The 12,334-nt window shown below is 60.4% G+C and overlaps 2 protein-coding genes across 3 annotated transcripts in view; both read right to left on the bottom strand.

Moving 5' to 3' along the window:
• Window positions 1–3,219, bottom strand: part of CAPN15 (calpain 15) — a 58,955-nt gene extending 55,736 nt beyond the window's left edge. The window contains exon 1 of the mRNA XM_050317615.1: window positions 3,179–3,219. The gene's annotated coding sequence lies outside the window, so the exon portion shown is untranslated. The remainder of the gene's footprint in view (window positions 1–3,178) is intronic.
• A 5,626-nt stretch (window positions 3,220–8,845) lies between these two features.
• Window positions 8,846–11,707, bottom strand: NDUFB6 (NADH:ubiquinone oxidoreductase subunit B6). Of its 2 annotated transcripts, XM_050317769.1 has the most exons (5): window positions 11,692–11,707; window positions 11,416–11,608; window positions 11,249–11,341; window positions 10,106–10,150; window positions 8,846–8,996 (listed from the first exon to the last, which is right to left on the bottom strand). In XM_050317769.1, exons 2-5 carry the CDS (start codon window positions 11,593–11,595, stop codon window positions 8,928–8,930), a joined length of 387 nt encoding a protein of 128 aa, XP_050173726.1. In that variant the 5' UTR covers window positions 11,596–11,608; window positions 11,692–11,707; the 3' UTR covers window positions 8,846–8,927. The 2 variants fall into 2 exon arrangements, with proteins under 2 accessions (XP_050173726.1, XP_050173725.1); XM_050317768.1 differs by lacking the exon at window positions 11,692–11,707 and having other exon boundaries at window positions 11,416–11,662.
• Between the last annotated feature and the right edge of the window lie 627 nt (window positions 11,708–12,334).

Genomic DNA, 12,334 nt, shown 5'->3' with positions numbered 1-12,334 from the left:
TTCCCCCTCCTGCCCAAGCACCAGGGCAGCAGTATTTTTTTTTCCAGAGCAGGAGGAAACGGCACACAAAAAATCCTCCTCATCTTTGAAGTGAGCAGATTTTGGGAACACCACGGGCACTTCCTATCAGCCATCCTGACACAGGGAAGCGAGCTGTGAGGGCAAGGGTTAAATGTTTCTCCTGAGCAGGCAGCGAGCAGCCCTTCTGCCTCTCTTGGCTTCCTCAGCTGCCATGGCTAAATGTGTCAGCACTCCAAGCAGCACATGTGACAGAAATTCGGAGTAGCCGGTTCCTCCCTGCCCAGCTCGGGGACAGCAGCCTGGAGAGGGCTGTGCACTCAGGAAGGGTCCAACAGCAACCTCCATGGTTGAGGCAAACGCAGGCAGATCCAGGAGGCTCCCAGGGAGCAGGCAGGCAGCCCACCTCGCTCCCAGGAGTGGGATTATGACGGAATATGAGGAGGAAGCCACTGACTCACCTGTCCCACCCTCGTAAGCAGCTTTCCCAAGGAGGGCTGCACTGTGCCTGACCTTGCTCAGAGCCCCCACATTCCAAATGGGCTGCTCACAAGGTTCCTTCCAGCTCTGGGCACTTGGAGAGAGCCACTGCAGCAGGACACTGGGCTGGCACACACTTCACAAATCCATCTCCTCTCCCCCTGCCCACAGCTCTGACCACAGGCAGCCACTGCCCCTCACTCCAGCCTCCCCCTGCTTCATAAAGACCCTCACTCAGAGAAATGCCACCGGGTCTGGTCCTTCCCAGACCCCTCTGCTCACAGGAAGGGTCAGAACAAAGCCAGAAACAAACAAGCCTGGATTTAGGTGAGGTGGGAAGAGTTAAAAAGCATTTCTCCCACTTGCATCTCACCTGGGAGCAGATGATGTTCCCACCAGAGGAGATCAGCACAAGCACAGCTGCACGCAGGGAGGGCAGAGGTTGGGTCTCTCTCTACATCTCACGTGCAACCACTGCAAATTTGGAAAGCTCCCACAAAACCTCTGGGACAGAGGAGAGCATGTTTTCCATGAGATAAAGCCAACAGCACTCAGCTTTGGCCACTTCCCTCTGCAAAGCCAGCAGTATTCCGAGCAGAGATAAGGGTGTCCCGTGGACAGCCCAGGGGAGCAGAGGGCAATCAGCCTCCTGGGGGCATCCAGGCTCCTCCACGGGGTCACCCAGCCCTTCCGCTCCTCCGAGGCAGCTCCAAGCCTGGGCGTGACACCCGACCCTTTTTATGTACAACTTTAGCAGTTTTGGTTTGTTTTTCAGGATTTATTCCAATTCAGGAGACACTGCCTGGCTCACACCTTGAGTTCCCTCACACGCCAAGTCTCCAGGCTGCAGGAGGCTGCTCTCCCTCCTACCAAAGCAACAGGGCTTAGCAAAGCCACATCCAACCTTCAAACACCTCTGCAGCCCTCCAGCCCCTCCCGAGGAAGGGAACACTGTTGGGTCTTGCATTCTGCCTTGAATTGTTAAAGCCCTGGACACAAACAGAAGCTGATGCAACTCTAAGCAAGTTAATGTCCCCATGTACATCAAATTGGGGTAATTTGAATCCTGCCTCTGACACGTTCTCAGGCAGAGCTCAGTCCTGCTCTGGCCCAGCCAGGGGCACAAGCCAGGCTGTTAGGCAGTGGGTCTCAAAAAATAGCCACACAAAAGCCACCAGGAGGCTCAGGGTGTCACAGGAGGCTGAGATATCACCGTGGGTCTGCTCCAGTTCAGGGAGGAGCACAGCCCTGAAGCAAAGTCCCTGTGAGTCCTGGGTGACAACGTGCAAAGTGTGGCGAGATCTCTGTGTTGAGAGGCACGGGGGTCACAGTCTGGGATGTGCACCCCTTCCTCCGCACCTCAGCTCCTTCCAAACGCATTCCTGGTCTCCACCAGCTCCTGACCCACCCAGGGCAGTGCAGTACATCCCACCCCTCACCCCAGGCCACAGGCAGTGAGCACTTCCCAGATAACCTTCTATCCGACCGTGAGAACCCACCCAGCCGTATCCCGGGCCTGTGGAGCGGCGAGCACTGAGATTCCCATCTGAAGACAAGCTTGGAGGAAACAGGATGACATTTCAAACACAACACACACATTATTCTATCCCCCCTCACCAGATGACCACCTCAGCTGTTTCCTGATGCCTGGGGGGGGATGCACCCCAAGATGCAGGAGCAAGGAGGGAAGAGAGAAGCTTGGCAAATGGGGAGGTGGGTCAGCACAGAGCCTTTTCCATCCCCTGTAAGACTTCTACACTCAGGACCTGGAGGCTGACATGCTTCACCTGCAGCTGAGCTGATGTGCACCAAAATCCAGGGGTCTGGATGAGGCACCAGGACCCCAACAGCCTCAGGATGTTCAAGACCCAAGTATAAGAGCAGCCAACTGATTCTAAAGGGCAAACTCGCAAAAGAAACTGCACAAAACCCTGGTCAGCCCCCAGCAGGGAGGTCTAACCGGAGAGGTGAGAGTGCAGACCCGAAGGACAGGCAGCCCTGGGTACCGGGGGCTCTGCTGTGGTCCTGCCCGGAGCAGGCACTCAGCAGTGCCCTGCCAGCTCCCCTGCCCAGCAGAGCCCCAGGCCGGGCTCCCCTGCCCAGCAGAGCCTCAAGCCAGCTCCCGTGCCCAGCAGAGCCCCAGGCCGGGCTCCCCTGCCCAGCAGAGCCCCAGGCCGGGCTCCCCTGCCCAGCAGAGCCCCAGGCCGGGCTCCCTGCCCAGCAGAGCCCCAGGCCGGGCTCCCCTGCCCCAGGGTAGAACCGGGAGCTCAGCTCTCCCTGCCCCGAGCGCAGGGCGAGGGCAGGTCGGGCATCGCAGCCTAACGCGGGGAATCACGAAGCCTCCCCCGTGCCCCCGCGGCCGCTGCGGGACCCTCAAGCCCCGCAATGCCCCTCCGGGTGTGCGGCCGCGCTGGGGCGCGAGGGGGGCCCCGCAGCCCCCAGGTCACCCCAAACCCTCGCCGAAGGGACCCCGACCGCGCCCTCCCTCCCCGGGCCGCCCCGGCCTCCAGCCCCGGCTCGGGCCCACCGGCAACAGGTGTGGCGGGGCGGCCGGGCCCTGCCGACCCCCGGCCGGGTGAGCCCCGGGGGCCCCCGGCGCGGGCAGAGCCGCGGCCCGCGGGGCTGCGCCGGGAGGCCCCGGGCGGGCGGCCCGGCCCCGCTCCCCCGCACCGCCGCTCACCTGGGGATGGAGGGGCCGCTCCGCGCCCCGGCCCCGCGCGTTCCCAGGCGGAGCAGCCGCACGGCCTGGCCCGGCCCCCGCCCGCCCTCCCTCCCTACGCCGCCGCCGTGGCGCAGCGCCCCGGCCCGGCCGCGGGCGAGCGGCGCGGACACAGCGCAGGGACCGCCGTGAATAGCGCGGCGGGACTACGAGCCCCGAGGGCGCCGCGCGCAGGAAGCGGAAGGCGGGTGCCCAGAGGGCCCCGGGAGCGGCGGGTCGGGGCAGGGGCGGCCCGGGGGAGGCCAGGGCGGCCCGGAGGGGTCCCGGGCGGGCGGGGACGGCGGAGAGAGGGGGCAGGAGGGCGGCGGGAGCCGGGGAGCGGGCGAGGACTACAACTCCCAGAGTGCTCCGCGGGCGCGGGGGGAGAGCGCCGCCCCCCGGCGCGGGGGTCGCAGCGCAGGCGGCGCTGCCCTGAGGGGCGGTGGGACGGGCCGGGGGCACGGGGTGTTCAGGGGGCCCGGGAGGTTCGGGGGGGTCCCGGGGTGTCCCTCGGATCGGGAAGGCCCCGACCCTGCGCACACTGAGGGTCCGAGCGCCCCGCAGGGTCCCCGAGCGCTGTCCCGGGAGGCGCCGCCGTGAGGGGAGGGAGGATCCCGGGATGCGGAGAGCGGAGCCCGGGGCTGAGCGAACCCGGCAGGAGCCGCCGCGCCCGCCCGGTAATTACAGCGCTAATGACCTGGCGGCACATCAAGCGAGCCGGGAGCCGGCGGGAGCTGCCGGCGCTGCGGGCCATGGGCGGCCGAGGCTCGGCGAGGGACGGCGGGAGCCGACAGCGGGGCTGGGAGCGGCTCGGAGCATCCCGGCACTCCCAAAATCTTCCCCACCGTGAGCCGCAGCTCTCGGGCTACTCCCATGCACATCGCTGAGCTACATCCATCCCTCACAGGCATCCCAGCCCAGCCCCACACTACCCTTGCTCACAGGGGGGATTCCTGCACTGGGGCAGCTGGGGGCTTGATGCTCCCCCAGTGCCCAGCCTGTGCCTGAGGGAAGCACAGGACAGGTATCCCAGCCCTGCACGGGCAGGTCAGCACCCCAGAATCATGGAGTATCCCGAGCTGGAAGGGACTCACAAGGACCAGAAGTCCGACTCCTGCACAGGACACCCCAACCATCCCACCATGGGGCTCCTCTGCCCATCATGGTGTAAAATCTGTTGGGATCCCCTGGGAAAAAGGGGGAAGTTGGGCTTAACAGGATCTGCTGGCTCCACCACGGTGGGTGTTTGAGTAGGACCTGTCAGCAGCCAAACCGTGGAGCGTTAGTGTGGGCACTCGGTGACACCTCTGGACACCGCAGTGTCCCTGCACTCTGGTGCCACTGAGGTACCCCAGGGTGGCCACACAGCTCAGCCACACGAGACCTGCTGGGTGTCTTCATCCCTGAGCTCTTCAGCCTCACTGAGCAGCACCTGGATCCTCAGAGCACCCGAAACGCCTCTGCACACCCGTGTGTGGGCAGTGAGTTCAGCCCCTTCTGTCATGCACAGGATTACTGATGAGTGTGAGCAGTGGGACTGCACAGCCCTAAGGGAAAGGAGGAGGAGGAGGAGGGGAGTCACTGCAGCTTGTGTGGGCTTTGACATCACATCTACAGGGCATGACACAAACAGCTGCTGACACCCAGCTCTGCTGGCAGGATGGGGGAGCTCCTGGCTGGAATTACATCCCCAGCGTGGCCCTCCATATCTGGAGAATAAATGCAAAAAAGTTAACTATGCCCAGTTAGGGAGTGATTTGACACAGTGGATGATGTCAGTGTGTTCTGTTAGGAATCACAGTCATGGAATGGTTTGGGTTGGAAGGGACCTTAAAGCCTGTCATGCCATGGGCAGGGACACCTTCCACCAGCCCAGGTTGCTCCAAGCCCTGTCCAACCTGGCCTTGGACACTTCCAGGGATGAGGAAGCCACAGCATCTCTGAGCAACCTGTGCCAGGGCCTCTCCACCCTCACAGGAAAGACTTTTTTCCCAATATCCCATCTAACCCTGCCCTCTGGCAGTGGGAAGCCCTTCCCCTGTGTCCTGTCCCTCCAGGCCCTTGTCTCCAGTCCCTCTCCAGCTCTCCTGCTCCTTTAGGCCCTGGCAGGGGCTCTCAGGTCTCCCTGGGGCCTTCTCTTCTCCAGACTGAACCCCCCAGCTCTCCCAGCCTGTCATTCCATTCCTGGGAATGACTGAGTGCTGTAGGAGAATGGAGAGCCTGGCTGAAGGTGAGGGGAATGTCATCCCCTGCTCCCTACTCTGCCTGAGCAAACCTCATCACAGAAAACAATCATTTTCAGTCACTGTAACTCCACACTGAGTGTTTCCCTGTTCCTCCTCCCCCTGCCATGCCTCCTTCCATGTTTTTTCCTGGAGCTAGCTGGCCTGTGGCTGCCTGGGCCATCCTGAGCCTTTTTTGATGATCCAAACTTTGTGTTCCTCCAGCTGTGAAGATTCTCCACCCACCACGACTTTCCACCGTAGAGAAGAGCATCAGCCACTTCTCCAGTGCCTCAGGCTTGCACAGCCAAGACCCAGCAAGTAAGGCCATGTGGATCCTCATGGATTGTGGATGTAAATCCTCGTGGATTGCACTGTATGGCAGTGCAGACTCAGCTCTGTGTCTCTCCATACGTGAGCTTGCCTGGCACTGACTGTGAGCTCTGTGCCATGGGGACACCCTGTGGGGTGGGAGGGGCTGGGAGGTGACCTGGAGCAGGTCCCACTGGCCAAGCACAGTGACACACACCCAGGGTCGGCAGGGACTGCAGGATGCACAAGGACACTTCCCATTGTGTTCTGGCAGCCAGTGCTGGAGCCAGCAGCTCCTCCTGAGGCACCTCAGGTGAGAGGGAGGAAAGGTTGGTGTGTTCCACATCCCAAAGGCCTTCCAGTCCTCATTTCCCAAGTCATCAAACTTGAATGAATGCTTCCCTTCATCCTCATCTCTGCTCCACCTCCACCCTGGCTCGGGACTGGCAAGTGCCTCCTTCCTGGTCCCTGCCCTCAACCCTCCTGTTTTCAGCCTGAGGAACGAGGAGGTCCTGATGGCTCTCAAAGGGCAGCACAGAAAGTCATATTATCTATCACTTATCTGGGAGGAAAGCTCCCTCCATGGGTCCTTGAGCTGTTGCAATGGAAGGCTTTTTGCAGCAAGGCAGGTGCAAAGAAAGGTAACTATTGACTAAATATATAGTATATGTGTATTACATAAGAGTGGGCAGGCCCTGGCACAGGGTGCCCAGAGAAGCTGTGGCTGCCCCATCCCTGGAAGTGTCCAAGGCCAGGCTGGACGGGGCTTGGAGCAACCTGGGCTGGTGGAAGGTGTCCCTGACCATGGCAGGGGGTGGAATGGGACGGGCTTTAGGTCCCTTCCAACCCAAACCAGTCTGTGACTCTGGAATTATCTATGTGTGTATCCAGCACTGAGCAGTGATGTTTTTTAGCCAGAAGGGACCTCAAAAGGCAGTTAAGCAGAAGATGTACTGCATGTACCTGTGTGCAACACAGAGGACATTGGAGGGAACAGTACTGCACAAACCCAGAGGAGTTTTGCTCTCACTGTCAAGATAGTGAATCACCCACATTTAGCAGAAGGAAAGTAAGACTCACAGAATTTGAGAGCAATAGTTTTGCACTGCATGGGGTCCAGCAGCTGTCAGCAGTGTGGGGTCTCACAGCAGGCAGGTGGTCCTGCTCACTGACTGACAGGGGCTGTCACCTTCAGTGGGACAGTCAGGTGATGGACATGAATGATTCTGTAACGGTGCCAGGACATGTTCCATGTCCTCTGTTTCCTTTATGGAGGGGTTGTGACACTCAAACCCCTCCCTGTTGAAGGGAGAGGCATCAATCCCCTCTCCTCAGGGAGGATTATCTGATCCAAAACACCAAAGTGATCCTTGGGACTGAGTCTGTGGCCTAGAACGGTCCCTTGGGCCCCACCCTGCAGAGAAGTGGGGGATCAGGGTGGCTCTGGGGTGCTGGAGCTGTGGGGATGTCCATGGGCCTCTGGGGGTACTAGGAATTCCCTGGAGTTCTGAGGGAATTCTCACTAGAGCAGGAGAGTTCTCAGGGCTCCCTGGGAGGAATCTGGAGCTCTCAGAGTATCAGGGTTTCCTTGGGGGAATCTGGGAGCCCTGGGAGGATCAGACATCCCTGTGGGACCTTGGAGTTGTGAGGCAGCCCAGCCAGTCTGTCCTCAGTGGGGTGGGGGTGTCAGGGCACCCCAGGGAGGGGAGGCACCCTCAGGGTCACTCACCTGGGGGGGTGGGCTCACTGATATCCTTGGGTGTGTCACTGGGGGCCAGAGGCCACCTCCCTGTCCACGGGGCCAGCAGGGTCAGCCAGGCTGAGCAGCAGCAGTTGGTGCAGAAGGGGCACTTCAGCCCATGGCACTTTGGGGCCTTCTGGGTGGGGTGTGACAGGGACCCCCCAGTCACAGGGCCAGGACCCCAAGGCCATGGGAAGGAAGGACAGGTCTCAGCCCCCTCCACCAACCCTACTGCCCCCCATTGCTACTGATAACCCTAAAGGGCCCCCATCAACTCCAGTCCCTTCACTCTTTACCTTCCCAGTGATCCCCCAAGCCCTGCTGACTCTCCAGCTCCCCCAGTGACCCCCGCCTGCCCCAGTAGCCCCTCCAGGGCCTCCCAGTGATGACCCACAGGATGCTGCTGGTTCCTCACAGCCCATGACTGCCCTGCCACTTCATTCTGCACTCGCTGTCTCCCCTGAGCTGATGTGCACCCGAGGAAAGGGATGGCTGTGGGTTTGGCCAGGGCCTGGGGGCTGGGCCAGGAGCCTGACGTGGGGTTTGTGCCTCCCTGATCTGCTCTGGCTGAGGACAGTTTCCCCCTGTGTTTGCCATGTTGGTCAAGTCCCTCCCAGAGCAGTTCTGAGGGGTCTGGCTGTCCCCAGACACAGCAGGGGGGCTCTGGCCTGTCCCCCCAGCTCACAAACACGGGCTGTACGGCTCTCACCTGGCTCAGGACGGGTTCTGTCCCAGACCCTCCCCTTTCGTACCTCAGGGCTGGTTTAACCATTTCTATCCCCAAAGCAGCTGCTAAAACACTTTGAATCACAGAATATCTTAGGGTGGAAGGGATCCATAGGGATCACTGACCCCAGCTCCCTGCTCCCAACAGGACACTCTTCCCAGTATGAAGTGCCCCAGGTGCGTGGGGCCAGTGGGGGCTGGAAGATTCCCCCTCCAAAGGGGCTGAAGGCAGAGAAATGAGGGGTAAAAAGGAATTTTGGCAGTGTCTCTTCTGCCACCCTCCCTAGGCAGAGAAGTGGGATGACATAGATGAAAACTTAATTTTCACTAGAAACCTGTCAGAACTGGTTGGTAGAAAAGAGTCTGGTAGGGTGGGAGAGCAGAACTGTGTGTGTGAGAGGAGCTCACAGTGACACCCCTCCTCAAGGCAGCCTGCTCCAAAATCCCTGGGACCCACAGCACCTCTCCTGTCCCTCCAAGGCCACACTGTCCTGCTGGCAGGTCTGTCACGTCAGACTAAAGGTGGGGAAGGGGGCTGGAGATCACCAGGACCCAGCAGTGACACTCACCAAAGGCCAAAGGAACTCCCACAGGAGGAGCACCTGACGTGGGCTGGGGAGACAGTAAATGAGAGAGGCTGAGGCGATGCAGAATAAAGACTTTTATAGAACAGAGAAAGCAGGTGCAGCTCCTGCCGTGTTTGCTGAAGGAGGAAATCAGCTCCCAGCCATCAGTGGTGCTCGTGGGGATCTTCTTTCAGGGGTGGCATCACTTCTCCGGTCTCTAAAATCTTGTCCCCCTGAGGGATGAGAGCGTGGTGAGCATTCCCTCCTGCACCCAGCCCCTCCCTGCACAGCCCAGTCCTTCAGGGAACCTGCAGCTTCCCCACTCCCAGCCAAAAATCTTACTGCAACTCACTGGGAACACTCTCACTCACCCAACATTCCCAGGATACAGGAATAACATCCCAGCCAAACCACCTGAACCTGCACCTGCTTTACCATGGAACAGCAGCCAAACAGCTTCGAGACTGTCTTGTTTTAAAAATGTACATTGGACTTACAGCACTGCATAACCCCCTTCAGCACAGCACAGGGTTCAGGAACCCAAACCCAGGGCCTGGAGACCACGGACAGACACATAATCCCTCACAAACCAACCTGCTGCCCCAGTGCTGCCTCTCCCAGCTCCAGGCACTGTCCTGGCCCACTGAGCTGACCTAAGCTGACTGAAAAACTGGGCTGAAGACAGAGGACAAGGGCCTGACCTTCAGAATGTTGCTACGTGGTTGTTAGGGATGGAACCTGTTAGAACTGCCAAAAGTGTGCAGCTGTCAGAAAGGGCAGGGCAGATTTTCTAGGAGAGTGTTTGCTGTCTGACTTGTTACACCGATCAGTGAGGAACAGCTCAGAGCAGCCTGAAAACAGACCAAGCATTGTGACCCTCTCTGCCTCACAAAACTCGCCCCAAACTGAGGTGACACAACTCTGTGGGGACCCCTGAGCATGGGGGAGCTGCAGGGACACCTGGGACCAAGCCAGAACCAACAATCCCAGTGCTGACAATGCTGTCATTCCATGTGTTAATAACCACAGAGGCTTTAAACACCCATTCCCAAAGGGAATGTTTGTGTTTTCCACCCCATGGGCCACGTCAGCCAGGTACTGTCAGCCAGGTACTCCAAAGTCTGCAGCTACAGAGGAGGTCCCACTGAAACAGGGACTGTCTGCTCCGAGGACAGGATGAGAACTGCCCAAAAACACTGTTCCTGTGCTGCTCCAGGACAGGCTGCCCCCAGAACCACCACATCCCTCCAGAGTCTCTACTAGGAATTTCTCAGCTGCTGCACAAACTTCTTCCCATCCGTCTGACAAAGCTGGAAGACAAAACAAGTGTTAACTGACTTACTGGGAATATCCGTGGATTTGCCATGACCACTGCTTGTGGCGTTTTCTGGAATTGAGGGGAGGGGGGAGAGAGGGGAAGGGGAAAGAAAAGAGTGTTACTCGGAGGGAGCACAAAGGTTTTCCAAAATGGGGAACAAGACCCTTCCAGAACACAAGCTCTGCTGAGCACAAGGCTCCTCTAGCCAGGTCCTGTTCACCAGTGAAAGAAATACATGAGGCTAATACAGGAACACCTGCCAGGGAAGGCTGTGGACGTGGAAGGTCTGTTCCCCCATCCCTGCCTTGGCCCTTCCCATTCCCCACACCAGCAGCTGCCCTGGTTATTCCCATGGTCACCATTCCTCCAGGAAAGCAGCAACTCCGACACAGCTTTCCAGCTCACAGGAGGCAGCACAGGCAAAGCTGGGCACTGCCATAAATCACAGAATCATGGAATGGTTTGGGTTGGAAGGGACCTCAAAGCCCATCTCCTTCCACCCCCTGCCATGGGCAGGGACACCTTCCACCAGCCCAGGTTGCTCCAAGCCCTGTCCAGCCTGGCCTTGGACGCTTCCAGAGATCCAGGGGCAGCCACAGCTTCTCTGGGCAACCTGTGCCAGGGCCTCCCCACCCTCACAGACAAGAATTCCTTCCTAATATCCACCTAACCCTGCCCTCTGGCAGTGGGAAGCCATTCTCCACTGTCCTGTCCCTCCATCCCTTGTCCCCAGTCTCTCTCCAGCTCTCCTGGAGCCTCTTTAGGCCCTGGCAGGGGCTCTCAGGTCTCCCTGGAGCCTTCTCTTCTCCAGGTGAACCCTCCAGCTCTCCCAGCCTGGCTCCAGAGCAGAGGGGCTCCAGCCCTGGGAGCATCTCTGTGACCTCCTCTGGACTCTCTCCAACAGCTCCACGTCCTTTGTGTACCAGGAACCCCAGCCCTGCAGGCAGCACTGCAGGTGGGGGTCTCACCAGAGCAATTATTTTATGATAAAATATCACAAAAAATATATATATTTGTGCCACCTAAGAAAGGAAAGGCGAGAGGGGGACAGGCCAGGGGAGGTCACCTTAACCTGCAGCCCAACACAACCAGCCCGTCCACACCCCCGTGTGGGACCAGCCCTCACACCAACCCCCCGCAGGGTTTCACCGGGGCTGCCCCGCGCACCATGAGGTGGTACTTCACGTAGTAGGTGACGATCCAGGCGGGGATCAGCACCCGCACCAGGATGAAGCCGCTGGTCTGGTAGGCCTTGTACACCTGCGGGGACAGGGGCGGGTCAGGCGGGGCCGGCGGGCCCCGGGCGGGCCCCGCGGACCCCCCGTCCCCCTCACCTGCTGCCGCCACAGCCCCCCGGGCCGCAGGAAGCCCTCCCAGAACGCGGCCACCGGGCCGAGCTTGCGCGGGGGCAGGACGGGCTCCCGCTCGCTCAGCTCCTGGTCCCGCAGCCACCGGCGCCGCAGGGCGCGGAGCTGCTGCAGCCGCAGCTTCTCATCGTCCGCGGGGCTGCTCATGGCCCGGCCCGGCTCGGCTCAGCCCCGGCCCCGCTCGCTCCCTGCCCCGCTCGGCTCGGCTCAGCCCCGGCCCCGCTCGTCCCTGCCCCGCTCGGCCCGGCTCGGCTCAGCCCCGGCCTCGCTCGCTCCCGCCCGGCCGCGGGCGCCCCGTCCTTGGGCTCGGCGCTCGCAGTGACGAGGCGGGCGCAGGAACGATGACGAGCCCGGGGGAGGCACCGGGCGGATCGGCGGGATTGATGAGGGGGGGCTCCTGTGGGCCAGGGATGGGAGAGCTGCGATTGTGCAGGCTGGAAAAGAGGAGCTCTGGGGTGACCTACGGGCCGCCTCCCTGCTGGAGGGGAGAGGGAAAGATGGGGCAGGACTGTGCGCAAGAGCACGTAGTGACAGGACTAGGGGGAATGGGGCCAAAATGAAAGAGAATAGGCTTAGATTGGATATTAGGAAGAAATTCTTCCCTGCGAGGGTGGGGAGGCCCTGACACGGGCTGCCCAGAGAAGCTGTGGCTGCCCCTGGATCCCTGGAAGTGTCCAAGGCCAGGTTGGACGGGGCTTGGGGCAACCTGGGCTAGGGGAAGGTGTCCCTGCCCATGGCAGGGGGTGGAAGGAGATGGTCTTTAAGGTCTTTCCAGTCCAACCCATCCCCTGATCCCACTGATCCCACTGATCAATCCCACTGATCAATCCCATTGATCCCACTGCCCCCCCGATCCCCCACAATGTCCCCCTGTCCGGGTCGGTCC

The sequence above is a fragment of the Myiozetetes cayanensis genome, unplaced genomic scaffold (genome assembly GCF_022539395.1).
Source record: "Myiozetetes cayanensis isolate MyiCay16 unplaced genomic scaffold, myiCay2020 scf20-37, whole genome shotgun sequence".
In the NCBI taxonomy this organism is placed as follows: Eukaryota; Metazoa; Chordata; class Aves; order Passeriformes; family Tyrannidae; genus Myiozetetes; species Myiozetetes cayanensis.
Note: the sequence above shows the minus strand (reverse complement) of the source record. Positions and strands in the feature narration are given on the sequence as shown.

What these genes read in the sequence shown, in the direction of transcription:
- NDUFB6 (XM_050317769.1), bottom strand. Translation starts at nt 11,595, where the DNA reads ATGAGCAGCCCCGCGGACGATGAGAAGCTGCGGCTGCAGCAGCTCCGC. An exon ending in ACGTGAAGTACCACCTCATG is followed by an intron (nt 10,151 to 11,248) that starts GTGCGCGGGGCA and finishes CCTCAATTCCAG; the next exon opens with AAAACGCCACAAGCAGTGGT. An exon ending in CAAATCCACGGATATTCCCA is followed by an intron (nt 8,997 to 10,105) that starts GTAAGTCAGTTA and finishes CTCATCCCTCAG; the next exon opens with GGGGACAAGATTTTAGAGAC.